This window comes from Eumetopias jubatus, unplaced genomic scaffold (genome assembly GCF_037043125.1).
Source record: "Eumetopias jubatus isolate StellerSeaLion01/CBP00866 unplaced genomic scaffold, mEumJub1_p1.0 scaffold_11, whole genome shotgun sequence".
Lineage (NCBI taxonomy): Eukaryota > Metazoa > Chordata > Mammalia > Carnivora > Otariidae > Eumetopias > Eumetopias jubatus.
Window position 1 is genome coordinate 80,860,399 of NW_028274817.1, and position 27,762 is coordinate 80,888,160.

General features: G+C 40.0%; 1 protein-coding gene across 2 annotated transcripts in view; it reads right to left on the bottom strand.

Annotated features, from left to right (window-relative positions):
• The window catches only part of ARHGEF9 (Cdc42 guanine nucleotide exchange factor 9), a 150,481-nt gene that overhangs the window by 94,993 nt on the left and 27,726 nt on the right, over nt 1–27,762 (bottom strand). For both annotated transcript variants that reach the window (XM_088029009.1, XM_028126593.1), the window contains exon 2: nt 16,328–16,519. In XM_088029009.1, the coding sequence (XP_087885135.1) occupies nt 16,328–16,519 (192 nt within the window). The remainder of the gene's footprint in view (nt 1–16,327; nt 16,520–27,762) is intronic.

Here is a 27,762-nt window from a genome sequence, read left to right on the forward strand (position 1 = left end):
TGAAAGACCTAAATGCGAGACAGGAGTCCATCAATATCCTAAAGGAGAACACAGGGAGCAACCTCTTCGACCTCAGCCGCAGCAACATCTTCCTAGAAACATCGCCACAGGCGAGGGAAGCAAGGGCAAAAATGAACTATTGGGACCTCATCAATATAAAAAGCTTTTGCACAGCAAAAGAAACAGTCAACAAAACCAAAAGATAACTGACAGAATGGGAGAAGATATTTGCAAATGACATATCACATAAAGGGCTAGTATCCAAAATCTATAAAGAACTTCTTAAACTCAACACCCAAAGAACAAATTATCCAATCAAGAAATGGGCAGAAGACATGAACAGACATTTTTCCAAAGAAGACATCCAAATGGCAAAAAAACACATGAAAAATGCTCAACATCACTCGGCATCAGGGAAATCCAAATCAAAACCTCAATGAGATATCACCTCATACTAGTGAGAATGGCTAAAATTAACAAGTCAGGAAATGGCAGATGTTGGCGGGGATGCAGAGAAAGGGGAACGCTCCTACACTGTTGGTAGGAATGAAAGCTGGTGCAGCCACTCTGGAAAACAGTGTGGAGGTTCTTCAAAAAGTTGAAAATAGAGCTACCATACGATCCAGCAATTGCAGTAGTGGGTATTTACCGCAACAATACAAATGTAGGGATCTGAAGGGGTATGTGTACCCCGATGTTTATAGCAGCAATGTCCACAATAGCCAAACTGTGGAATGTGCCACGATGTCCATCGACAGAAGAACGGATAAAGAAGATGTGGTATATATATACAATGGAATATTATGGAGCCATCAAAAAGAATGAAATCTTGTCATTTGCAACAATATAGATGGAACAGGAGTGTATTTTGTTGAGCGATATAAGTCAATCAGAGAAAGACATGTATCATATGACTTCACTGATATGAGAAATTCTTAATCTCAGGAAACAAACTGAGGGTTGCTGGAGTGGTGGGCGGTGGGAGGGATGGGGTGTTTGGGTGATAGACATTGGGGAGGGTATGTGCTATGGTGAGCACTGTGAATTGTGCAAGACTGTTGAATCAGAGATCTGTACCTCTGAAGCAAATAATACATTATATGTTAAAAAAATAGAAGAAGAAGAAGATAGCAGCAGGGTAAGAATGAAGTGGGGGAATCAGAGGGGGAGACGAACCATGAGAGACAATGGACTCTGAAAAACAAACTGAGGGTTCTAGAGGGGAGGGGGGTGGGAGGATGGGTTAGCCTGGTGATGGGTATTAAAGAGGGCACATTCTGCATGGAGCACTGGGTGTTATATGCAAACAATGAATCATGGAACACTACATCAAAAACTAATGATGTAATGTATGGTGATTAACATAACATAATAAAAAAAAATCTTAAAAAAAATCCTAGAGGAGAACACAGGCAGCAACCTCTTTGAACTCAGCCACAGCAACTTCTTGCTAGACAAATCTCCAAAGGCAAGGGAAACAAAAGCAGAAATGAACTGCTGGGACTTCACCAAGATTAAAAGCTTCTGCATGGAAAGGAAACAGTCAACAAAACTAAAAGGCCACCTATGGAATGAGAAAAGATATTTGCAAATGACATAACAGATAAAGGCCTGGCATCCAAAATCTATAAAGAACTTCTAAACTCAACACCCAAAAAACAAATAATCCAGTCAAGAAATGGGCAGAAGACATGAACAGACCCTTCTCCAAAGAAGATACATAAATGACTGACAGACACATGAAAAATTGCTCCACATTACTTGTCATCAGGGAAGTACAAATCAAAACCACGGTGAGATACCACCTTACACCACTTAGAATGGCTAAAATCAACAAGACCGGGAACAACAAATGTTGGCTTGGATGTGGAGAAAGGGGAACCCTCTTACCTGTTAGTTGGAACGCAAGTTACGGCAGCTACTCTGGAAAACAGTATGGACATTCCTCAAGAAGTTAAAAATAGTAGCTACCTTATGACCCAGCAATTGCACTACTGGGTATTTACCCCAGAGAAACAGATGTAGTGAAATGAAGGGCCACCTGCACCCCAATGTTCATAGCAGCAATGTCCACAACAGCCAAACTGTGGAAAGAGCCAAAATGTCCTTCAAAAGATGAATGGATAAAGAAGATGTGGTTCACATATACAATGGAATATATTACTCAGCCATCAGAATGGATGAATACCCACAATTCGCATTGACATGGATGGAACTGGAGGGGATTACACTAAGTGAAATAAGTCAGTCAGAGAAAGACAATTATCATATGATTTCACTCATATGTGGAACATAGGAAATAGCACCCAGGATCTCAGGTGAAGGGAGGGAAAACTGAATGGAAAGCAATCAGAAAGGGAGACAAACCATGAGAGAGTCTGGACTCCAGGAAACAAGCTGAGGGTTACAAAAGGGAGGGGGGTGGGGGGGTGGGGTAACTGGGTGATGGGTATTAAGGAAGACATATTTTGTGATGAGCACTGTGTATTAAACGCAACTAATGAATCACTGAACACTACATCAAAAACTAATGATGTACTATATGTTGGCTAAATGAACATCATAATAAAGAAAAAAGACTAATGCCAGTGTATGTTGGAGAGAAAAAAATAAACAGACTGAGATGAGAGAATAAGAAAAATAATAGGAAGATGTTACACCACTGCAGGAGAGCAGCTTTCAATTGCGAGCCCTGTTTTCAGAAGAAAATGAAGAAAATAGTACAGTCAGAGGGGAGTAAGAAGGGTAGACAGGGGCCTTAAAAACAACACAGGGCAGAAGGAGCAAAACAGGTCTGTGGCTGTTACTGTCAAACATGCTTCAAAATCCTGTCAGATGCTACCCCACTGAATTTCAGTAAGAGAGAATAGGGTGATATGAGAGTAGTGTGAAATGACTGAACAGAGGCAGTATCTGGGAGCCTCACTTCTGCCTCCTAGGAGTAAAGTAAGGCATGAGTGAGAAGACAGACCACACAGTAGTTAAGAGTACTATGGGAGTTTATCAAATCAATCATAATTGGTATAAATTAGCCCTGGCATTGCCATGGTAACAGTTAAGGAAGGTAGCCTATCTATTTCACTCTGTTCTTGAACTGACAAGAGTTGATCTAAAAGGCTAGATCTAGTGGGTTGAGCTAAAATTAGTGCCTTGATATGGGATACAAACCATAGCCATTATCTCCAGGGAAGATCCCAAAGAATATAGGGAAGTAAAATAGACCAAAGAACCTCTGGATTACCTAGGGTTTGGGAATTCCTTTAGGGAGAGGCCTGCACAAGTCTGCGTCTCAGTGTCTCCATCTCTAAAATGCATATATCAGAAAAGAGTTCCAGGGCCCCTTTCAGCTCTGACTTCCAGAGATTTCATATATTGTTTTGTGTGGAAGCCTGAGGCCTGACAGGGGACTTAATAAACATCTTGAAAATTATTTTAAGAAAATTAGGGGATTATGATCATGGTTGTCCTAGTCATAGCTGTATCCCAGAGTTTAACAGTACCTGGAATATAGTTGCTGCTCAATAGATATATGTTGAATAACTGCAAAATGACTAGCTCTTTTCATGCTAATGATGATAAAAGCAAAATTAGAAGCAGAATGTTTATACTGGTGGGTTTTTTCTTTTCTTTTTTTTTTTCCTTTTTGGGCCAGGGAATCCTTTCTTAAAATGAAACAAAACAATTAAAAAAACAAGAGGAAAACAGGAAGAAGATATTGCAACATGGAAAACTGACAAGGGATTAATACCTGGAATATACAAGGAAATACTGTAAATCAGCAAGAAAGCAAAATATATAAGAAACTATAGGAGAATGGGTAAAGGATAGGAACAGGGCCTGGGGTGTCCAGGTAATACCAGGTGAATAGATAGGGCATAGGGTAGCCAGAAACCCCTGGGATGGTCGCTTCAAGCTGCTGAACTGCCTTATCCTTATACAAATATTACCATTTACAATGTGTTATTTGCTATATGCACACAGAAATGAAAAGACAACTGGGAAGCATCAGGATAGGTAATTTACAGAAAGGAAAACCCAAACAGGTAATAAGTTTGGAAACCCCAGGCTTAAGCATATCAAATGGAAATCACTACTCAGTCAGACCTAAGGAAGAATTTCTTAATGTTAACAGGTATGAGACACTAATACAAATGACTGAGGAAAGGTAGTCCAGCTTCTCTGGAGGAATTTGAGAACAGAATGTATTTCACAGGTATGGGATGATTGAGATTATGTTCCTTAAGAGAGGCATACTAGGCAACTTTATAAGGCATCTTTAGCTTTGCTTACCCTGTTGTCTCAGTTTCCCTGATTATACAGTGAGTTCTAAGGTTACAAGAGGTAATAACACCAATCACTGTTCAAGGTGACCTAGAAGTGAAACAAGGCTATTTTATCCCACAGTCTGGATTTAGAAAGAAAAATGTCATCTTTTGCAAAGAACTCATTAAAAGCTCTTTACTGGCCTCACAGAATGACTCTGATAAAAAATACTTTATTTCCTATTTTCTCATTTGTAAAATGAAGGTATTGTAACTTAAATGTTTGTAAAGCATTTTCTGTTCCCAGGAGTAAATATATACGTAATATATATGATATATATAATCTATAATATTACAATTATAAAATTATAACAAGATATATATCCTATTTATTCATATATGCCACATATATTATAGATATATAGATTAAATAGAGTAAATATATAAAAATAAATACATATCGGGCACCTGGGTGGCTCAGTTGGTTAAGCAACTGCCTTCGGCTCAGGTCATGATCCTGGAGTCCTGGGATTGAGTGCCGCATCGGGCTCCCTGCTCAGCAAGGAGCCTGCTTCTCCCTCTAACCCTCCCCCCCCTCATGTACTCTCTCTCTCTCTCTCATTCTCACTCTCTCAAAGTAAATAAATCTTTAAAAAAATAAAATAAAATAAAAATAAATACATATCTATGTATATGTATAGTTTTTAATAGTGACTTTTTTTTATACTGAATGCAGTGTCTCCCATTTCCTTTTCAAAAGCACAAGATTAGGAAGTATTTAGAGGTCTCTCTTTTTTTTATTTTATTTATTTATGTGAGAGAGAGAATGAGAGATAGAGAGCACGAGAGGGAAGAGGGTCAGAGGGAGAAGCAGACTGCCTGCCGAGCAGGGAGCCCGACGTGGGACTCGATCCCGGGACTCCAGGATCATGACCTGAGCCGAAGGCAGTTGCTTAACCAACTGAGCCACCCAGGCGCCCTAGAGGTCTCTCTTAATTTTCAGAAAGAGTAGATACACCATATGAACACATTCATGCCTGATGTTAACACAATCATGCCTGAGTAAAACATGCCTTCATGGGTACCAAGAAGAAAACAGCAGAAAATGCAAAAGTAACCTGGGGGTGGGGTGCGGAGCAAGATGGAAGAGGAGTAGGAGACCTGGATTTCATCTGGTCTCAGGAATTCAGCTGAATGGGGATCAAACCATTCTGAACACCTACGAACTCAACAGGAGATCGAAGAAGAGAGTAGCAACAACTCTCTGAACAGAGAAGCGACCACTTACTGGAAGGTAGGACGTGTGAAGTGAATCCGAGGTGATATTTGAGAGGATAGACAGTGGGGGAGGGGGCCTCCGCCACTTCTGGCAAGTGATAGAGCCGCGGAGCACAAAATTGGAACTTGTAGAAGTCGGCTCCGCTGAGGAACGTCACTCCAGTGGCTAAGCAGGAGATGGAAACCTCGCAGGACAGTGTGGTCTCAGGACCCTCGGGGTCACAGAAAGACCAGAGAGTGCAGCAGAGCTCCCAGGTATTGGAGCGGGGAAGCCAGCTGCAGAGATGGAGCTAAGGCGCGGGCTCTCAGCTCAGGGTGGCCATAAACTGTGATCCGCGGCCCAGTCAGGCCACTGCTCCTCCAGCAGGGACCCAACAAGCAGCAGAGCTGGGGAGACTCCCCTTCCTCCCCCGGGAGGAGCGGCGCGGGAGCGCACCGCAGGGATCTGCTGGGTTTGGAGACTCCACATGGGGTCGGGTGCCAGAGATAGAACCGCTTGGTCACCGGCCAGATGAGCACGGAGTGCGGCTAGAGACCGGAGAGATGGGAGTGATTGACTGCTTTTCTCTGGGGGCGCACTGAGGAGCGGGGCCCCGAATTCTCGGCTCCTCCAGGCAGAGATTGGGAGGCCACCATTTTCACTCTCATCCTCCAAAGCTGTACTGAGAGCTTGCAGGGAACAAAAGCTCCCGAGAGCAAACCTGAGCAGATTGCTTAGCCCAGACTCACAAGGGTGGGGCAATTCCACCTCTGGCAAAGATATTTGGGAACCACGGCAACAGGCTCCTCCCCCAGATCAGCACGAACAGCCAGCCAAGACCAAGTTTACCGATCAAGGAGAACGGGAGAACTCCAGCGCTAGGGGAATACTGCACATAGAATTCATGGCTTTTTTACCATGATTCATTAGTTTTTTAAAGTTAACTTTTTAACTGTTTTTTTTTTTAATTTTTCTTTTTGCCTTTTTCAACCATCTTATCAATTCCTTTAAAAAAAAAACAAACATTTTTATTTTTCATTTTTAGAGTCAAATTCTATCCCTTCATAGTAGTTACCCTTATTTTTGGCATATATATATAAGTTGTTCACTCTTTAAAATTTTGAGATACAGTTTCTTCTAACAGATCAAAATATACCCTAAATCTCTAGTGTATGGCTTTGTTCTAGTCTCTTGCCTGATCACATTCTCTCCCTAATTTTTAATCTTCTTCTTTCTTTTTTCAAACAACTTATCAATTCCATTTATAAAATCTTTTATAATTTTCATCTTTACAACCATCTTACATCCCTTCATTGTATCAAACCTTATTTTGTACCTATATAAGTTTTTCTTTCTTTACAATTTTAGGAGGCACTATCTTCTAACAGACCAAAATACACCCAAAATCTAGTGTGTGGCACTGATCTATGCACTAGCCTGGTCATATTTGATCATATTCTGGTTTTTTTTTTGTTTTGTTTTGTTCTGTTTTTGTTTGTTTTTATTGTTTTCTTTTTCTTTTACTTGCTCTTTTTTTTTCTTTCCCTTTCGTTTCCCCTGGTTTCAGGTCTTTTCTGATTTGTTCAGAGTATATTTTCTGGGGACGTTGTTAATCTGTTAGCATTCTGTTCTCTCATTCATCTATTCTCCTCTGGACAAAATGACAAGATGAAAGAAATCACCTCAGCAAAAAGAACAAGAGGTAGTACCATCTGCCAGGGATCTACTCAATATGGACATTAATACGATGTCGGACCTAGAGTTCAGAATCATGATTTTAAAGATACAAGCTGGGCTTGAAAAAAGCATGGAAGTTATTAGAGACACCCTTCCTGGAGAAATAAAAGAACTAAAATCTAACCAAATCGAAATCAAAAAGATTATTCATGAGGTGCAATCAAAAATGGGAGCACTAATTGCTAGGATAAATGAGGCAGAAGAGAGAATCAGCGATATAGAAGACCAAATGATGGAAAATAAAGAAGCTGAGAAAAAGAGAGATAGACAACTATTGGATCATGAGGGCAGAATTCGAGAGATAAGCGATACCATAAGATGAAACAGCATTAGAATAATTGGGATCCCAGAAGAAGAAGAAAGAGAGAGACGGGCAGAAGGTATATTGTAGCAAATTATACCAGAGAACTTACCTAATGTGGGGAAGGAAACAGGCATCAAAATCCAGGAGGCACAGAGAATCCTTCTCAAAATCAATAAAAATAGGTCAACACCCCGATATCTAATAGTAAAATTTATGAGTCTCAGAGACAAAGAGAAAATCTTGAAAGCAGCTCAGGAGAGGAGATATGTAACCTATAAAGGTAGAAACATTAGATTGGCAACAGATCTATCCACAGAGACCTGGCAGGCCAGAAAAGACTGACATGATATCTTCAGAGCATTAATGAGAAAAATATGCAGCCAAGAATACTACATCCAGCTAGGCTCTCATTGAAAATTGAAGGAGAGATAAAAAGCTTCCAGGACAAACAAAAACTAAAGGAATTTGCAAACATGAAACCAAACCTCCAAGAAATATTGAAAGGGGTCCTCTAAGCAAAGAGAGAGCCTAAAAGCAGCATAGACCAGAAAGGAACACAGACAATATACAGTAACAGTCACCTTACAGGCAATAAAATGGCACTAAATTCATATCTTTCAATAGTTACTCTGAATGTAAATGGGCTAAATACCCCAATCAAAAGACACAGGCTATCAGATTGGATTAAAAAACAAGACCCATCAATATGCTGTCTGCAAGAGACTCATTTTAGACCCAAAGACACCCCCACATTGAAAGTGAAGGAGAGGAAAACCATTTACCATGCTAATGGACACCAAAAGAAAGCTGGGGTGGCAATCCTTATATCAGACAAATTAGATGTTAAACAAAAGACTGTAATAAGAGATGAGGAAGGACACTATATCCTACTTAAAGGGTCTATCCAACAAGAAGATCTAACAATTGTAAATATCTATGCCCCTAACATGGGAGCAGCCAATTATATAAGGCAATTAATAACAAAAGCAAAGAAACACATTGACAACAATACAATAATAGTGGGGACTTTAACACCCCCCTGACTGAAATGGACAGATCATCTAAGCAAAAGATCAACAAGGAAATAAAGACTTTAAATGACACACTGGACCAAATGGACTTCACAGACATATTCAGAACATTCCATCCCAAAGCAACGGAATACACATTCTTCTCTAGTGCCCATGGAACATTCTCCAGAATTGATCACATCCTAGGTCTCAAATCAGGTCTCAACTGGTACCAAAAGACTGGGATCATTCCCTGCATATTTTCAGACCACAATGCTTTGAATCTAGAACTCAATCACAAGAGGAAAGTCGGAAAGAACTCAAATATATAGAGGCTAAGGAGCATCCTACTAAAGAATGAATGGGTCAACCAGGAAATTAAAGAAGAACTAAAAAAATTCATGAAAACAAATGAAAATGAAAGCACAACTGTTCAAAATCTTTGGGATACAGCAAAGGCAGTCCCAAGAGGAAAGTATAGAGCAATACAAACCTTTCTCAAGAAACAAGAAAGGTCTCAAATACACAACCTAACCCTACACCTAAAGGAGCTTGAGGAAAAACAGCAAATAAAGCCTAAACCCAGCAGGAGAAGAGAAATAATAAAGATCAGAGCAGAAACCAATGAAATAGAAACCAAAAGAACAGTAGAACAGATCAACGAAACTAGGAGCTGGTTCTTTGAAAGAATTAACAAGATTGATAAACCCCTGGCCAGACTTATCAAAAAGAAAAGAGAAACGACCCAAATCAACAAAATCATGAATGAAAGAGGAGAGATCACAACCAACACCAAAGAAATACAAACAATTATAAAACCTTTTATGAGCAACTCTATGCCAGCAAATTAGATAACCTGGAAGAAATGGGTGCATTCCTAGAGATGTATCAACTACCAAAATTGAACCAGGAAGAAATAGAAAACCTGAACAGACCTATAACCACTAAGGAAATTGAAGCAGTCATCAAAAATCTCCCAAGAAACAAAAGCCCAGGGCCAGATGGCTTCCCAGGGGAATTCTATCAGACATTTCAAGAAGAATTAATACCTATTCTCCTGAAACTGTTCCAAAAAATAGAAATGGAAGGAAAACTTCCAAACTTATTTTATGAGGCCAGCATTACCTTGATCCCAAAACCAGACAAAAACCCCATCAAAAAGGAGAATTACAGACCAATATCCTTGATGAACATGGATGCAAAAATTCTCACCAAAATACTAGCCAATAGGATCCAACAGTACATTAAAAGGATTATTCACCATGACCAAGTGGGATTTATCCCTGGGCTGCAAGGTTGGTTCAACATCCGCAAATCAATCAACGTGATACAATACATTAACAAAAGAAAGAACAAGAATCATATGATCCTCTCAATAGATACAGAAAAAGCATTTGACAAAGTACAGCATCCTATTTTGATCAAAACTCTTCAGAGTATAGGGATAGAGGGTACATACCTCAATATCATAAAAGCCATCTATGAAAAACCTACAGCGAATATCATTCTCAATGGGGAAAAGCTGAGAGCTTTCCCCCTAATGTCAGGAACGTGACAGGGATGTCCACTATCACCACTGCTATTCAACATAGTATTAGAAGTCCTAGCCACAGCAATCAGACACAAAAATAAACCGAAGGCATCCAAATCGGCAAAGAGGAAGTCAAACTCTCACTCTCTGCAGATGATATGATACTATATGTGGAAAACCCAAAAAGACTCCACCCCAAAACTGCTAGAACTCATACAGGAATTCAGTAAAGTGGCAGGATATAAAATCAATGCACAGAAATCAGTGGCATTCCTATACACCAACCACAAGACAGAAGAGAGACAAATTAAGGAGTCAATCCCATTTACAATTGCACCCAAAACCATAAGATACCTAGGAATAAATTTAACCAAAGAGGCAAAGGATCTGTACTCAGAAAAACTATAAAATACTCATGAAAGAAATTGAGGAAGACACAAAGAAATGGAAAAACATTCCATGCTCATGGATTCGAAGAACAAACATTGGGAAGATGTCAATGCTACCTAGAGCAATCTACATCAAAATACCAACCCCTTTTTTCAAAAAATTGGAACAAATAATCCTAAAATTTGTATGGAACAAGAAGAGACCCCAAATAGCCAGAGGAATGTTGAAAAAGAAAAGCTAAGCTGGCGGCATCACAATTCCGGACTTCCAGCTCTATTACAAAGCTGTCACCATCAAGACAGTATGGTCCTGGCACCAAAACAGACACATAGATCAATGGAACAGAATAGAGAGCCCAGAAATGGACCCTCAACTCTATGGTCAACTAATCTTCGATAAAGCAGGAAAGAATGTCCAATGGAAAAAAGAGAGTCTCTTCAACAAATGGTGTTGGGAAAATTGGACAGCCACATGCAGAAGAATGAAACTGGACCATTTCCTTACACCAGACACAAAAGCAGACTCAAAATGTTTGAAAGACCTAAACGTGAGACAGGAGTCCATCAACATCCTAAAGGAGAACACAGGCAGCAACCTCTTCGACCTCAGCCGCAGCAACTTCTTCCTAGAAACATCGCCAAAGGCAAGGGAAGCAAGGGCAAAAATGAACTATTGGGATTTCATCAAGATAAAAAGCTTTTGCACAGCAAAAGAAACAGTCCACAAAACCAAAAGACAACCGACAGAATGGGAGAAAATATTTGCAAATGACATATCAGATAAAGGGCTAGTATCCAAAATCTATAAAGAACTTATCAAACTCAACACCCAAAGAACAAATAATCCAATCAAGAAATGGGCAGAAGACATGTACAGACATTTTTCCAAAGAAGACATCCAAATGGCCAACAGACACATGAAAAAGTGCTCAACATCGCTCGGCATCAGGGAAATCCAAATCAAAACCTCAGTGAGATACCACCTCACACCAGTCAGAATGGCTAAAATTAACAAGTCAGGAAACGACAGATGTTGGCGGGGATGCAGAGAAAGGGGAACCCTCCTACACTGTTGGTGGGAATGCAAGCTGGTGCAACCACTCTGGAAAACGGTATGGAGGTTCCTCAAACAGTTGAAAATAGAGCTACCATATGATCCCGCAATTGCACTAGTGGGTATTTACCACAAAGATACAAATGTAGGGATCCGAAGGGGTACGTGCACCCCAATATTTATAGCAGCAATGTCCACAATAGCCAAACTGTGGAAAGAGCCAAGATGTCCATCGACAGGTGAATGGATAAAGAAGATGTGGTATATATACACAATGGAATATTATGCAGCCATCAAAAGGAATGAGATCTTGCCATTTGCAATACGTGGATGGAACTGGAGGGTGTTATGCTGAGTGAAATAAGTCAATCAGAGAAAGACATATATCATATGACCTCACTGATATGAGGAATTATTAATCTCAGGAAACAAACTGAGGGCTGCTGGAGTGGTGGGGATGTGGGAGGGATGGGGTGGCTGGGTGATAGACATTGGGGAGGATATGTGCTATGGTGAGCACTGTGAATTGTGCAAGACTGTTGGATCATAGATCTGTACCTCTGAAACAAATAATGCAATATATGTTAAGAAAAAAAAGAAGATATCAGAAGGGGAAGAATGAAGGGGAGTAAATCGCAGGGGGAGATGAACCATGAGAGACAATGGACTCTGAAAAACAAACTGAGCGTTCTAGAGGGGAGGGGGGTGGGGGGATGAGTTAGCCTGGTGATGTGTATTAAAGAGGGCACATTCTGCGTAGAGCACTGGGTGTTATGCACAAACAATGAATCATGGAACACTACATCAAAAACTAATGATATAATGTATGGTGATTAACATAACAATAAAAAAATTTAAAAAATGTAACCTGGATCACTACCACAGCTTTCTTTAGTAAGAACATATTTAGATTGTATAGAATCACAGAAAATAAGATCCAGGGGCACCTGGGTGGCTCAGTCAGTTAAGCGTCTGCTTTCGAGTTAGGTCATGACTCCAGGGTCCTGGGGTTGAGCCCAGCATCAGGCTTCCTGCTCAGTGGGAACCCTGCTTCTCCCTCTCCTTCCCGCTCATGCTCTCTCTCACTATCTCTGTTTCTCTCTCTCAAATAAATAATAAAAAAAAATCTTAAAATGAAAAGAACATAAGATCCAGACAGCACTTAAAGAGCAAACCCTCCAACCCACTCATTTTAGAGTTGGGGAAGAAGGCCCATGATGGAAAACATTCACCTGAGATTCCTCAGCCCATCAGTAACCAAGGTGGGTCCTGAACCTGGGACTCCCAATTCTGAGTCTGGTATTCTCTATGATAAACCATATTGTTACTTACAGCTTTGGTTTAGAGGTGACACAATCCTGCACTAAAATACTGTCTTCTGGTCCAGATAGATACAGATTTCTCCATCCTTCTTTTGTTCTAGCTAAAATTTCTGACACTGTGGTTGCAAGGTGGGACAAAGAGATTCTTCCCATTTAAACCCTTAACTTCAGCACCAAGAATAATTGAGAAATATGGAATCAGCAGGTCACCAACAAAAGCTTTACTTGGTTTGGCTGGATTGGGAAAGTTCTCAAAGCAGGGACATAAGAACTCCCTCTTCTGGAAAGATGAATACTTCTACTGCTGTCCTGAGCTTGTGCCCTGTAAGAAGAGGCCAAGATGTTTGGGAGTTGAGAACAGAAGATCCTTCTAAGACTAAAGGATTCTCACTGGGCCAGTGCCTGAGAAGGTAATTTTGTCTCTTAGAGACTCAAGTCTGTTAATCTAGAAAATAGGAATAACACTAATAACCTCTGCCTTGTCTGAAAATCACATGGCATAAGATGTGAATATACTTTGCAAAAGTTAATACATGCATGTGAGCACTTGTATTTATTTCTAACTTTCAACAATATTTACTGAGCATGTACCATGTGCCAGGAACTGTGCTAGGTATTGGGGATATATCAGTAAATTAACAGGTAAAATCCCCTGCCCCCATGGAATTTACATTCTGTATGAGAGAAGAACAATAAAGAAAACATATAAGCAAAACATATAATATGTCAGATACCAATAAGTACAATAGAGGAAAATAAAGCAGGAAAGAGGGAGAGACAGTGCAATTACAATTTTAAGTAGAAAATTCAGGGAAGATCTCAAGGAGAAGGTGATATCTGAGTAAAGATTTGAAGGAGGTGAAGGTGAGAGCCATGAAGATATCTGGGGCAGGAGTGGTCTAGGCAGAGAGAAAAGCCAGTCCAAAGTCTGTGGAAGGGGGTATGCCAGATATTTTTCTAGGAACAGCAAGAGACCAGAGTGTCTGGAGTAGGGACAGAATATGGGAAAGGTGAAGGAGATTAAGTAAGAATAGGTTGATAGAGGTAAGAATAGGTTGATCACACAGGACTTTGTAAATAATAGTAAGAACTTGGCTTTTACTCAAGGAGAGATTGTCAGCCATCAGATGGAGCAGAGGAGTGATATGACCCAACTTAGATCTTGATAGCATCCCTCAGCTTCAGGTAAAGAACGGACTGTACTTATATTATAGACCCTATGACATTATAAGACAGCTACCATTTTATAGCAGTGCTCCTCAAACTTTGATATATAATGTAAGTCAAATGGGAACCTTATTAAAATGCAGAATTATACTTGGTAGGTCTGGAGTGGAGCTAAAGATTCTGCATTTATTTTTTTTTAAGATTTTATTTATTTATTTGACACACAGAGAGACAGAGAGAGAGAAAGATCACAAGCAGGGGGAGTGGAAGAGGGAGAGGGAGAAGCAGGCTCCCGGCCGAGCAGGAAGCCCAATGTAGGGCTCGATTCCCGGACCCTGGGATCATGACCTGAGCCGAAGGCAGATGCTTAACTGACTGAGCCACCCAGGTGCCCCAAGATTCTGCATTTCTAACAAGCTCCCAGGTGATTCAGATGCCAGTCTAGGGCAGAGCACTTTGAGGGTAAGAGCTATGTCCAAAGCTAACATGGAGCAGAACTCTATTATATGTTTGCTGAATGAATGACATGTCAGTGGTTTGATAACCAGTGCCACATAGCACATTTCAGAGGGTAATTTTCAGCTATTTGTTTGGAGGTAAGGAAGAGGAAAAGATAAAAGAGACACATGGATGGTTGGGTGAACAGATGAAAAGGAAAGGAAAGGAAAACTACCTTTTTACAAATAATTATAATATTATGTTTAGTTTTAGCAACAAAACTAAGAGTTTGGTATAATCAAGCCCACTGGACAAATCAGAAAAATCAAAAGTCAGAGGAATTAAGGGGCAACTTCAAGGCTACAGGATTCCTAAGTGACTAACTCAGGATGTGAAAGCCAGCATTCCATGTCCCCACAGCCCTTGTTCTTTCTACTCTACCTTTAACCTTCCTGGAAGAGATGAAAAAATGAGTTGAGGTGAAAAAAGTTAAGGCCCATAGTCCTTGGCCTTGATCTTTCTAGATCTGCACTGTCCAATGTGGGTGCCATTTAGTCAGGCGTCTATTTAAATTAAAATTAAATAAAATTTAATTTAAAATCCCATTTCTCAATCATACTAGCCACATCTCAACCACTCAATAGCCACAGATGGCTAGCTAATGGGTACCATGTTAGAGAATGCAGATATATTTTATCACTGTAGGAAGTTCTATTGGGTAACAATATTCTAAAGAAGAAAGAACTTTAAAAAGTGTATTATTGATTCCAGAGTGGGCCCTGACCTCATTCAATAGCACTTAGGGGACAGAAAGTAGGACCTGACCCCTCAGCTGGAAAGAAGGAGATAAACATACTCAAAGTAGAGTTTTCCCTGGGTCAAGCAGAATGCCATTTGAGTGTGTGTGTGTGTGTGTGTGTGTGTGTGTGTGTGTGTGTGTGTGTGTGAGAGAGAGAGAGAGAGAGAGAGAGAGAGAGAGAGAGAGAGAGAAAGAGAGAGAAATCTTTTTAAAAACATTTTTTCCTCCATTTCCCACTGGTATTCCCAAACTGTTTAGTAAAATGCCCTTCGAAAATGTCAACTTGTCTCATGAGCTCAAGAGAGTATGAAAAAAAGCGCTCTCATTCTTACTCAGGTTAGAGAGATGGAAGGGATAGAGTTAGGGAATGTGGAGCCACAGCTCCTGGGGAGCAAATTGGCATGCTGAAGGAGCTGAGACTTATCCACTCAGTCTTTGTCTCCTATACATTCCTCCACCTAAGCTCTTTTCTGTTCAAACCCAAAACCAGTGTTCTTCAAGTGAAAGAAGAGGACCAACAGCATCAGTTTCACCAGGAATGCCTGTTAAATGTAGAGATGCCTTGGTTTACCCCAGACTGAGATTTCACAACTTTGGGGAGGCGGGGGGGGGCTGGAATCTGCATGTTCAACAAGCCACTCCAGGGACTCTGGTGCACATTCAAGTTTGTGAACCACTGAGTTGGAGGGAGATGTGTTTGTGCTTTAACAAATGAGGTCAGGCCTTTACATGGTGTGTCAACAACCAAATCAGAAGCCAAAAGGATAGGACTAGAGATTCAGGGAAGGGAAGATGGAGGAGGCAAGCAGGGAGAGATAGAGAGAGAAGGAATATGAAGATGAAAGACAAAAGTTAGACAGAGAAAGAGAAACTGATATAGGGACTGAGAAGCTCCTGTTTTACCCACTGAGCAGAATATAGGAGGCCAATCCAGCTGCTCTTTCCAATATCTTGGGACTGTCACAGGTACGGCTAAGGAGAGTTGTTGATTCTTCATGAAAAGGCCCTCTACCCCACCCTGGGCGCCCCCACATATACTATCATAGCTGGGCCTACCTCACAAATGTCCTTGAGGTGCTTGATGTAATGACGTTCGGTGCTCATGATCTCATTGATGACATTGGCTCGCATCTGGTCCCGGTTCTGTAGTGGCCGGCCCAGACAGAGGCAGTCTGAGTTGGGGTCCAGGTGCCCATTCTGCACATCACTGGGCCCTTCCTCCACCCCATCCTCCTGGTTCACCCAGAGCTGTGGAAGCAGGCAAAAGAATAATAATAGAGTAGTTTCCTTCTTTGAAAAGTTTCTAGCCAAGTAAAAAAAGGATAAACTAAATTCTTCAAGTATTCAGAGAACAGTTAACCAGAAGCCCCTGTAATTGAATGCCAGGAGTGGATCTAGGGTGGCTTGCTGGCTTTATGCGTGATTTTAATCCTCTTTAGGCCTCTGATGACCTATCTGTAAAATGGAGGATGCAGAAGGATACAACTAAATCATCTCTGAGAGGCTTCTTGTCTAAGATTTCAGAGGAGAAAAGAGTTATGGCAAACAGAACTCATTTGTTTTGTTTTGAATTTGAGAGAGAGAGAGAGAGAGCACAGAGGGAGAGGGAGAAGCAGATTCCCCACCAAGCAGGGGGCTGATGTGGTGCTTGATCCCAGCACCCTAAGATCACAACCTGAGCTGAAGGCAGATACTTAACTGACTGAGCCACCCAGGTACCCCAAACAGTACTCATTTGTGCTTGAGCATATCTAGGTAGCACAGGTGGATTAAAAAAAAAACAACAACAACAGACTAAGCTATATATCTTAGGCATATGCCAGAGCTGGATCAAACACAACACCTATGAGCATGGAAACCAAAGTTGGATATTGGAGTGGGCATCTTGAAAACAGGACCTTCAGTGTTAATTTACATCAAAAGATGTACAAATAATAATTAAAATTTGACTGTGGGGATGGGTTAGCCTGGTGATGGGTATTAAAGAGGGCACATTCTGCGTGGAGCACTGGGTGTTATGCACAAACAATGAATCATGGAACACTACATCAAAAACTAATGATGTAATGTATGGTGATTAACATAACAATAAAAATTATTTAAAAAAAAGAAAAAAATTTGACTGTAAAATGCCTTGGGTATGTAAAGATCTCTACATCTTCAATGTTGGAGTGGAGATGACAGAATGTCCCCACACCACATAACAGCAACAGCTGATTGAGCACTTACTATACAGCAATCACTATGCTAAGAGCTTTCAATGAACTATATTACCCAGTCCTGCTAGGCATGTACCATTATTGCCTCTATTTTCACAGAAGAGGAGACTGAGGCTCAAAAAAGTTAAGGAATTTGTCTTAAGTCACACAGTTAGGAAAGCAGAAAAGCTGGGATAGGAATGAGGTGGTCTGACTTCAAAGCCTGTGCTCTTAACTACTGTACTAGCAACTTTGCACCTCTGGTTCTAAGGAAAACAGGAAAAGAGTAGGGAAGGGCTTGGGCCAAGCTGAGCTGAGAATTATCAGAATCGTCAGAAATGGGTACATACAGTTGGTAAGTGTTGAAACTATACATTCCAACACATGAAGGCAAAGGGATGCAGGAAAACCTCCTTTGGGGAGGCTGAGTGAGATGTTTCTGGATCTGGGATGACAGCTTAAATCAGGGAGATGGCTCATTTCATCCTAGTCCTTGGAAGGAGGAAGGCCAGAGGGTTAGGGAAAAAGGGAAGGGTGGAACCGTAAGAAGAATGGTAAAATCTGCCAGGGGAATTAGCCAAAAAGCTTGTCAGTTGTCTCAACAGCTTTAATCAACAATCTATCTTTCCTTTCCATACCACCCCCCATGCCACCTTTCTCCAATTTCCTGCCTCCAAAAGCTGAGATCAAGCAATTTAGATGCATCACTATTTCTGCCACCAGAAAGGCCTGTTGGTAAGTGGCCTTGGGAGGATAGAGGCTTTGGGATGGAGCTAGAGGAACAGTAGTTATTTCTCCACTCTGTGTATTCTCCTCTCTCTTTTTGCCTCACAGAGGGTGGGGGGTATGGTTACCACCCAGCAAACCTAAAAATGTCACCAGCATATAGTCTATTTATTTGCCACAGGCCAAAGCAAGTAAGGCTCACTTCTTTTAATGCACTTTACATACACAGCCAAATGTGCAAAAATGTATCTCCATTCAGAACATTTCATCCTCTACAAATGTTCTATTGGAAATCTCTTTCCATCTTTCAAAGGTCAACTTTGTGTCTTCAATATGCTAACAGCTGCCCTTTAGTACAATCAATAGGCAATGAGGAGGAATGATTAGTCAAGGAACAGATCTGTTCACAAAGGTGATTCTAAGGCATTGACGCAAGCACATCATATACATATAGGTGACTATGTGAAACAATAAAAGCCTCATCCTATAATAATTAATTAGCTTTTCCCAGCTTTTCACAAAGTAAGCTAAGCTCTGCTATAAAAAGTGTACCATAGGCAGGCCTTTAAGAGATTTAAAACGAAACAAGCATTTCTTTTCTTCTCAGGAGTTTAAGACAAGTCAATTCAAAATATGGGCTTTTGGGTGGCTGGAATGAGATGACTCTCTGGAACAGTTCCATTGGGAAGGAGCACAGGATATCTGTGGGAGTGAGGTTCAGACAGGCAATGTCTAGAGACTGGCAAGTTGGAAGACTTTCCTGGAAGTCCTCTCAGAGTACTTGAAGACTATTTTCTTCAGCCTTTATTGAACTCTAAGCAAAGCTGGGTCAGTGCAATGCAATTTAACAAAAATCTATTTTGGACCTATTCTTTGCCTCACCACTAACTATGAGAGACACAAGGATGAGCAAGACTACTAACTCCTCCCCCCTCCCTTCTGCCTCAGCAGTTCCAGGGAGTGCTTTCCAAATCAGAGAATACTCTGGTCCTCATCTTTTCCTATTCCATTCCCATTGTCATGGCCCTGATTCCCTAGGTGATTTCCCTGGGTTATCTCCCAGCTCTAATCCCTCCCATATATCATTATCAGACCAATTTCCTTGACTATCACTTTGATTGGCTAGTCTCAGGCTCCAAAATCCTCAATAGTTCCTCATTAGCAAGTCCAAATCTTTTACTCTAAAATGCAAACAATACCATAATTTGGCTTCAGTTTGCATTTCCACCCTTAGCTTCTACTATGTCCTTCAGGAATACTGGGCTTCTCCCAAAGTGGTCTACTTTCTGTCCACAAATATTCCCAACCATGGTCTTTAATCCCACACTTGATCATGTAAATAATAGAGCTAGAGGCTTTCAACCACTTCAGCAACAATGAACCAATATATCAACTTCCTGATGAAGAAACCTAGGCCCATAGAGGAGAAATAATGCCAGGGAATTACCAACTTACCCAGATCCCCATTTTGATATGCTTTTCTATTTTGTATGTATTTTCCTTTTTTTTCCTTGTTTTTTTTTTTAAATTACACAATAGATACAGGAACACATTTGCTTTGTAAAAAGTTAAAATAGAGAAAAAGAAGACTCAAATTATTAAAATCAGGAATAAGAGTAAATATTACTGCCAATCTAACAGAATTTTTAAAAAAATGATTAAAGGGAACACTATGAAAAACTGTATGCCAAAAATTAGGTAACCTGATGAAATAAATTCCTAGAATGATAAAAACTATAGAAAATGAATGAAGAAGAAATAGAAAATCTGAATAGACCTATGACAAGTAAAGAGTAATTAAAAACTCCTTGGGGCACATGGGTGGCTCAGTTGGTTAAGAGTCTGTCTTCAGCTCAGGTCATGATCAAGCCCTGTATCAGGCTCCCTGCTCAGTGGGGAGCCTGCTTCTCCCTCTCCCTCTGCCATTCCCCCTGCTTGTGCACTCTCTTTCTCTCTCACTGTTAAATAAATAAATAGAATCTTAAAAAAAAAATCTTACATGGGAAAAAGAAAACAAAAACAAAAACAAAAACAGGACCAGATGGCATCACTAGTGAAGTCTACTGAAAATTTAAAGAATAATTAACATCAATCTTTCAAAAACTTTCAAAACATAGAAATGCAGAAATTCCCAACAAAATACTTGCAAACCAAATCCAGTAACATATATATTTCAAAAAAAAAAAAAATCCACCTTACCAGATGGAATTCATACCAGGAATGCAAAACTGATTCAACATATGAAAATCAGTCAATGTAATACACCATATTAATGGAATAAAGGTTTGAAAAAATACATAATCATCCCAATAGACACAGAAAAAACACTTGGCAAAATCCAACACCTTTTCATTATAAAAAAGAAAACATTTAACAAATATGTAATAAGAAGGAACTTTCTCAAACAACTGATAGAAATTTATGGAACACCCATAATTAATGTACTTAATGGTGAAAGACTGAATGCTTTCATCCTACAATTAAGAACAAACATCACTTCCATGCAACATGTATACTGAGGGCTAGAGCAATTAGAGAAAAAATAAGCATTCAGATTAGAAAGAAAAATTAAAACTATTCACAAATGACAAGATTTTATATATATATGGAATCTACACACACAAAAATCTTATTATAACTAGTAAATGAATTCAACAATGTTTCAGGATACAAGATCAATATACAAAGTCAACTCTTTTTCTGAAAATAAAATTAAGAAAACAATCCCATTTAAGTAGAATCAGAAAGAACAAAATCCTCAGGAATATATTTTACAAAAGAAGTTCAAGACTTGTACACTGAACATTGCAAAATATTGTTGAAAGAAAGTAAAGACCTAACTAAATAAAAAGATATCTCATGTTCATGGATCAGAAAATTTAATATTGTTACGATAATAATATTATGCAAATTGATTCAGAGTCAACACAATTCCTATCAAAACTCTCAGCTTGTTTCTTGGCAGAAACTGATAAGCTGATCCTAAATCTCATAGAGAAATTCAAAAGACCCAGAATAACCAAAATGATTTTGAAAAAGAACAAAGTTGGAGGACTCACACTTCCTGAATCTAAAACTTACTATAAGCCTTTAGTAACCAAATGAGTGTAGTACTGGCACAAGAACAGATATAAAGGTCAATGAAATAGATGAGAGTACAGAAATATACCCAACATTTATATTAAATTGATATTTTTCAAAGGGGTCAAGACAATTCAAAGGGGTAGTATATAGTCTTTTCAAAAAATGGTGAGGGGACAACTGGATATCTACATACAAAAGAATAAACTTGGACCCACAATTCACACTATATATGCAAATTAACTTAAAATGGATTAAAGACCTAAATGTAAAAGCTAAAATGATAAAATATGTCAAAGAAAACACAGAAGCAAATTTTTGTGACCTTGGATTAGGCAATAGTTTCTTGCATATGACACCTAAAACACAAGCAAACAAAGAAAAAAATTAGACTTCATTAAAATTAAAAACTTTTGCTTTGCAAATGATAACATCAAGAAAGTGAAACAATGCATAGAATGGAAGAAAATATTTGCATATACTATATCTGATAAGGATCTAGTATCCAGAATATATAGAACTCAACAATAAAAAGGAAAATAACCCACTTACGGGAGAGAAGGAAAGATGGCAGAGGAGTAGGGGACCCTAATTCAATCGGTCCCCAGAATTGAGCTGAGCACCACTCTGAGCACCAACAAAATCAGCCTGAGATGTAAGAAGATCTGGATTTCTACAAACAGAATATCACAGGCGATTGGTTTCAAGGTACAAAGCGGGGAGCCTTGATCTGCAGGCAGATATCGGAGGATAAACAGTGGCAGCGGGAGGGTGCCTGGCCATGGGGATCCTACACCGCCAGTCAGCGACAGCCTTGCTCGCTGGGGACGGGGCACAGACTTGCAGACCGGTAGCGGTGGGGAAAGGACTTTAGGGCAGTTCCTGAGGTGGAAACCCGGAGCTGCGGGGTCACGCGTGCGAACTGGGAGCGGCTGGAGGTTTTAGAAGCACAAAGGGCAGAGACGTGCCGTGACCTGGAGTCAGGACTGGGAGTGCTGCGGAGGGGCACGCAAACCAGGACACCGACGTTTATAGCAGCACAGACAGAAATGGAGACAGTGTGGCCTGGAGAGCTCACTGAAGAACAGACTGCGATCTCTCTGCTCTGAGGCAGAGGTTTGGAAACAGTCTCTTCTGCTCTGACTCGCGGAAGAGATGGGAAAGCCGCCAGGGAAAGCTGCCAGAGAACAAAAGCCCCCAAAACTGATTCCCACTGAGCCCATTCCCCAACACTGGGGGGCAGGGCAACTCTGCCCAAACAGGGTTGCCTGAGTAACAGCGTGGCAGGCCCCTTCACCAGAACACAGGCTGGGAAAACAAGAGGCCAGCAACCCTAAGGTCCCTAGAAAACAGGTGCATCTTGCTTGGGTTCTGGTCAATAATGTGGACTCTATACATTCCCTCAAACACCCATCAACAGAATGACTAGGAGGAGGAACCCCAAAATAGAAAAGACTCAGAGATTATAACTTATGCTGCAGATCTACAAATGGATGCAGATATAACCAAGATGTGGGAGATGGAATTCAGGCTAGCAATCGTGAAGACAATAGCTAGAATGGAGAAATCAATTAATGGCAACATAGAGTCTCTAAGGGCAGAAATGAAAGCTGAATTGGCAGAACTTAAAAATGCTATCAGTGAGATACAATCCAATCTAGATAATCTAACAGCTAGGGTAAGTGAGGCAGAAGAACGAATAAGTGACCTGGAAGACAATATAATAGATAAAAAGGGAAAAGAGGAGGCCAGGGAAAAACAACTCAGAATCCATGAAAATAGAATCAGAGAAATAAGCGACACCATGAAGCATTCCAATGTCAGAATAATTGGAATCCCGGAGGGAGTGGAGAGAAACAGAGGACTAGAAGATGTATTTGAGCAAATTGTAGCTGAGAACTTCCCTAATCTGGGGAATGAAACAAACATTCGCATCCTGAGGCAAAGAGGACCCCTCCCAAGATCAAGGAAAACAGGCCAACACCCCAGCATGTAATAGTAAAACTTAACCCAGGAAAACATCTTAAGGGCAGTTAGGGGGAAGAGATTGCTTACATACAGAGGGAGGAACATCAGAATAACGTCAGACCTATCCACAGAGACCTGGCAAGCCAGAAAGGCCTGGCAAGACATATTCAGGGTACTAAATGAGGAGAACATGCAGTCAAGAATACTTTATTCGGCAAGGCTGTCACTTAGAATGGATGGAGAGATGCAGAGCTTCCACAACCAGCAGAAACTGAAAGAATATGTGACCACTAAGCCGGCCCTGCAAGAAATATTAAGGGGGTTCTAAAAGGAGAAAGACCCCAAGAGTGATATACAACAGAAATTTACAGGGACATTCTATAAAAACAATGTCTTCACAGCCAACATGATGACAATTAATTCATATCTTTCAATAATCACTCTCAACATGAATGGCCTAAATGCTCCCATAAAATGGCACAAGGTTGCAGATTAGATAAAAAGATAGGACCCATCCAAATGCTGCCTACAAGAGACTCATTTTGAACCTAAAGATAGATGCAGATTGAAGGTGGAGGGATGGAGATACATCTTCCATGCCAGTGGACCTCAAAAGAAAACTGGGTAGCAATTCTTATATCAGACAAATTAGATTTTAAACTAAAGTCTATAATTAGAGACACAGAAGGACACTATATAATTCTTAAAGGGTCTATCCAACAAGAAGATCTAACAACTGTAAATATCTATGCCCCCAACATGGGAGCAGCCATTTACCTAAGCCAACTATTAACCAAAAAAAGAGTCATATTGATAACAACACTTTAATTGTAGGAGACGTCAATACTCCACTCTCAGCAATGGACAGATCATCAAACAGAAAATCAACAAGGACAAGAGCTTTGAATGATACACTGGACCAGACAGACCTCATAGATATATCCAGGACATTCCACCCTAAAATAACAGAATACTCATTCTTCTCGAGCGCACGTGGAACTTTCTCCAGAATAGACCACATACTGGGTCACAAATTAGGTCTCAACCGACACCAAAAGACTGAGATTATTTCCTGCATATTCTCAGACCACAATGCTTTAAAACTGGAACTCAATAACAAGAAAAAATTTGGCAGAAATTAAAACACTTGGAAGCTAAAGACCACTCTGCTCAAGAATGTTTGGGTCAACCAGGAAATCAAAGAAGAACTTAAACAATTCATGGAAATCAATGAAAACAAAAACACATCAGTCCAAAACCTATGGGATACTGCAAAGGCGGTCCTAAGGGGGAAATAAATAGCCATCCAAGCCTCACTCAAAAAAATAGAAAAATCCCGAATTCATCAACCAAATCTACACCTTAAAGAACTAGAGAAAAAGCGACAAATGATGCCTAAGCCACACATTAGAAGAGAAATAATTAAAATTAGAGCAGAGATCAATGAATTAGAAACCAGAAACACAGTAGATCAGATCAACAAAACTAGAAGTTGGTTCTTAGAAAGAATTAATAATATCAATAAACCACTGGCCAGACTTATCCAAAAGAAAAGGACCCAAATTAATAAAATTATAAATGGAAAGAGGAGAGATCACAACTAACACTAAGGAAATAGAAACAATTATTAGAAATTATTATCAACAACTATATGCCAATACTGAGCAATCTGGATGAAATGGAGGCCTTCTTGGAAACCTATAAGCTGCCAAGACTGAAACAGGAAGAAATTGACAACCTGAATAGGCCAATAACCAGTAACAAGATTAGGGCAGTGATCAAAAACCTCTCAAAAAGCAAGAGTCCAGGGCCTGATGGATTCCCTGGGGAATTCTACCAACATTCAAAGAAATAATACCTATTCTACTGAAGCTGTTTCCAAAAATAGAAACAGAAGGAAAACTTCCAAACTCATTCTATGAGGACAGCATTACCTTAATCCCAAAACCAGGCAAAGACCCCATCAAAAAGGAGAATTTCAACTGATATCCCTGATGAATATGGATTCCAAAATCCTCAACAAAATCCTAGCTAATAGGATCGAACAATACATTAAAAGGATCATCCACAATGACCAAGTGGGATTTATCCCCAGGTTGCAAGGGTGATTCAACATTCGCAAATCAAACAGTGTGATAGAACACATTAATAAGAGGAGGGAGAAGAACTATATGGTCCTCTCAATAGATGCAGAAAAAGCATTTAACAAAATACAAACAAAATCTTTTCCTGATTAAAACTCTTCAGAGTATAGGGATAGAGGGAACATTCCTCAAGTTCATAAAATCCATCTGTGAAAAACCCACAGCAAATATTATCCTCAATGGGGAAAAGCTGAGAGCCTTTCCCTTAAGATCAGGAACATGTCAAGGATGCCCACTCTCACCACTATTGTTCAACATAGTGCTAGAAGTCCTAGCAACAGCAATCAGACAACAAAAAGAAGGAAAAGGTATTCAAATTGGCAAAAAAGTCAAACTCTCTCATTTCACAGACAACAGGATACTCTATATGGAAAACCCAAAAGACTCCACCCCCAAATTACTAGAACTCATACAGCAATTCAGTAATGTGGCAGGATACAAAATCAATGCACAGAAATCAGTTGCTTTCTTATACACTAACAACACGACTGTAGAAAGAGAAATTAGAGAAATGATTCCATTTATAATAGCACCAAAAACCATAAGATACCTCAGAATAAACCAAACCAAAGAGGTTAAGGATCTCTACTCTAGGAACTACAGAACACTCATTAAAGAAATTGAAGAAGACACAAAAAGATGGAAAAACATCCCATGCTCATGGATTAGAAGAATAAACGTTGTTAAAATGTCTATGCTACCCAGAGCAATCTATACCTTCAATGTCATCCCGATGAAAATTCCAATGACATTTTTCAAAGTGCTGGAACAAACAATCCTAAAATTTGTATGGAATCACAAAAGACCCCAAATCGCCAAGGCAATGTTGAAAAAGAAAAACAAAGCTGGGGGCATCACGTTGCCCATTTTCAAGCTATATTACAAAGCTATGATCACCAAGACAGCATGGTACTCACACAAAAACAGACATATAGACCAATGGAACAAAATAGAGAACCCAGATATGGACCTTCAACTCTATGGTCAAATAATCTTTGAAAAAAGCAGGAAAAAAACATGCAATGGAGAAAAGACAGTCTCTTCAATAAATGGTGCTGGGAAAATTGGACAACCACACGCAGAAGAATGAAACTTGACCATTCTCTAACACCATTCACAAAGATAAACTCAAAGTGGATGAAAGACCCCAATGTGAGACAGGAATCCATCAAAATCCTAGAGGAGAACATAGGCAGTAACCTCTTGGACATCGCCCACAGCAACTTCTTTCAAGATACATCTCCAAAAGCTAGTGAAAACAAAAGCAAAAATGAACTTTTGGGACTTCATCAAGATAAAAAGCTTCTGCACAGCAAAGGAAACAGTCAACAAAACAAAGAGGCAACCCACAGAATGGGAGAAGATATTTGCAAATGACACTACAGATAAAGGGCTGGTATCCAAGATCTATAAAGAACTTCTCAAACTCGGGGCACCTGGGTAGCTCAGTCATTGGGCGTCTGCCTTTGGCTCAGGTCGTGATCCCAGGGTACTGGGATTGAGCCCCACATTGGTCTCCCTGCTCAGCGGGAAGCCTGCTTCTCCCTCTCCCACTCCGCCTGCCTGTGTTCCCTCTCTCACTGTGTCTCATTCTGTCAAATAAATAAATGAAATCTTAAAAAAAAAGAAAGAATTTCTCAAACTCAACACCCAAAAAACAAACAATCAAGTCAAAAAATGGGCAGAAGACACGAACAGACACTTCTCTGAAGAAGACATACAAATGGCTAACAGACACATTAAAAAACGCTCATCCAGTAGCCATCAGGGAAATTCAAATCAAAACTACAATGAGATACTATCTTACACCAGTTAGAATGGCAAAAATGGACAGGGCAAGAAACAACAAATGTTGGAGAGGTTGTGAAGAAAGGGGAACCCTCTTACACTGTTGGTGGGAATGCAAGTTGGTATAGCCACTTTGGAAAAGTGTGGAGGTGCCTCAAAAAATTAAAAATAGAGCTACCCTATGACCCAGCAATTGCACTACTGCGTATTTACCCCAAAGACACAGATGTAGTGAAAAGAAGGGCCATATGCACCCCAATGTTCATAGCAGCAATGTCTGCAATAGCCAAACTGTGGAAAGAGCCAAAATGCCCTTCAACAGATGAATGGATAAAGAATATGTGGTCCATGTATACAATGGAATATTACTCAGCCATGAGAAAGGATGAATACAATGAATCATGGAACACTACACCAAAACAAATGATGTAATATATGGTGATTAACATAACAATAAAAAATTAAAAAAAGAAAGAAAGGATGAACACCCAACTTTTACATCAACATGGATGGAGCTGGAGGAGATTATGCTAAGTGAAATGAGTCAAACAGAAAAAGTCAATTATATGGTTTCACTTATTTGTGG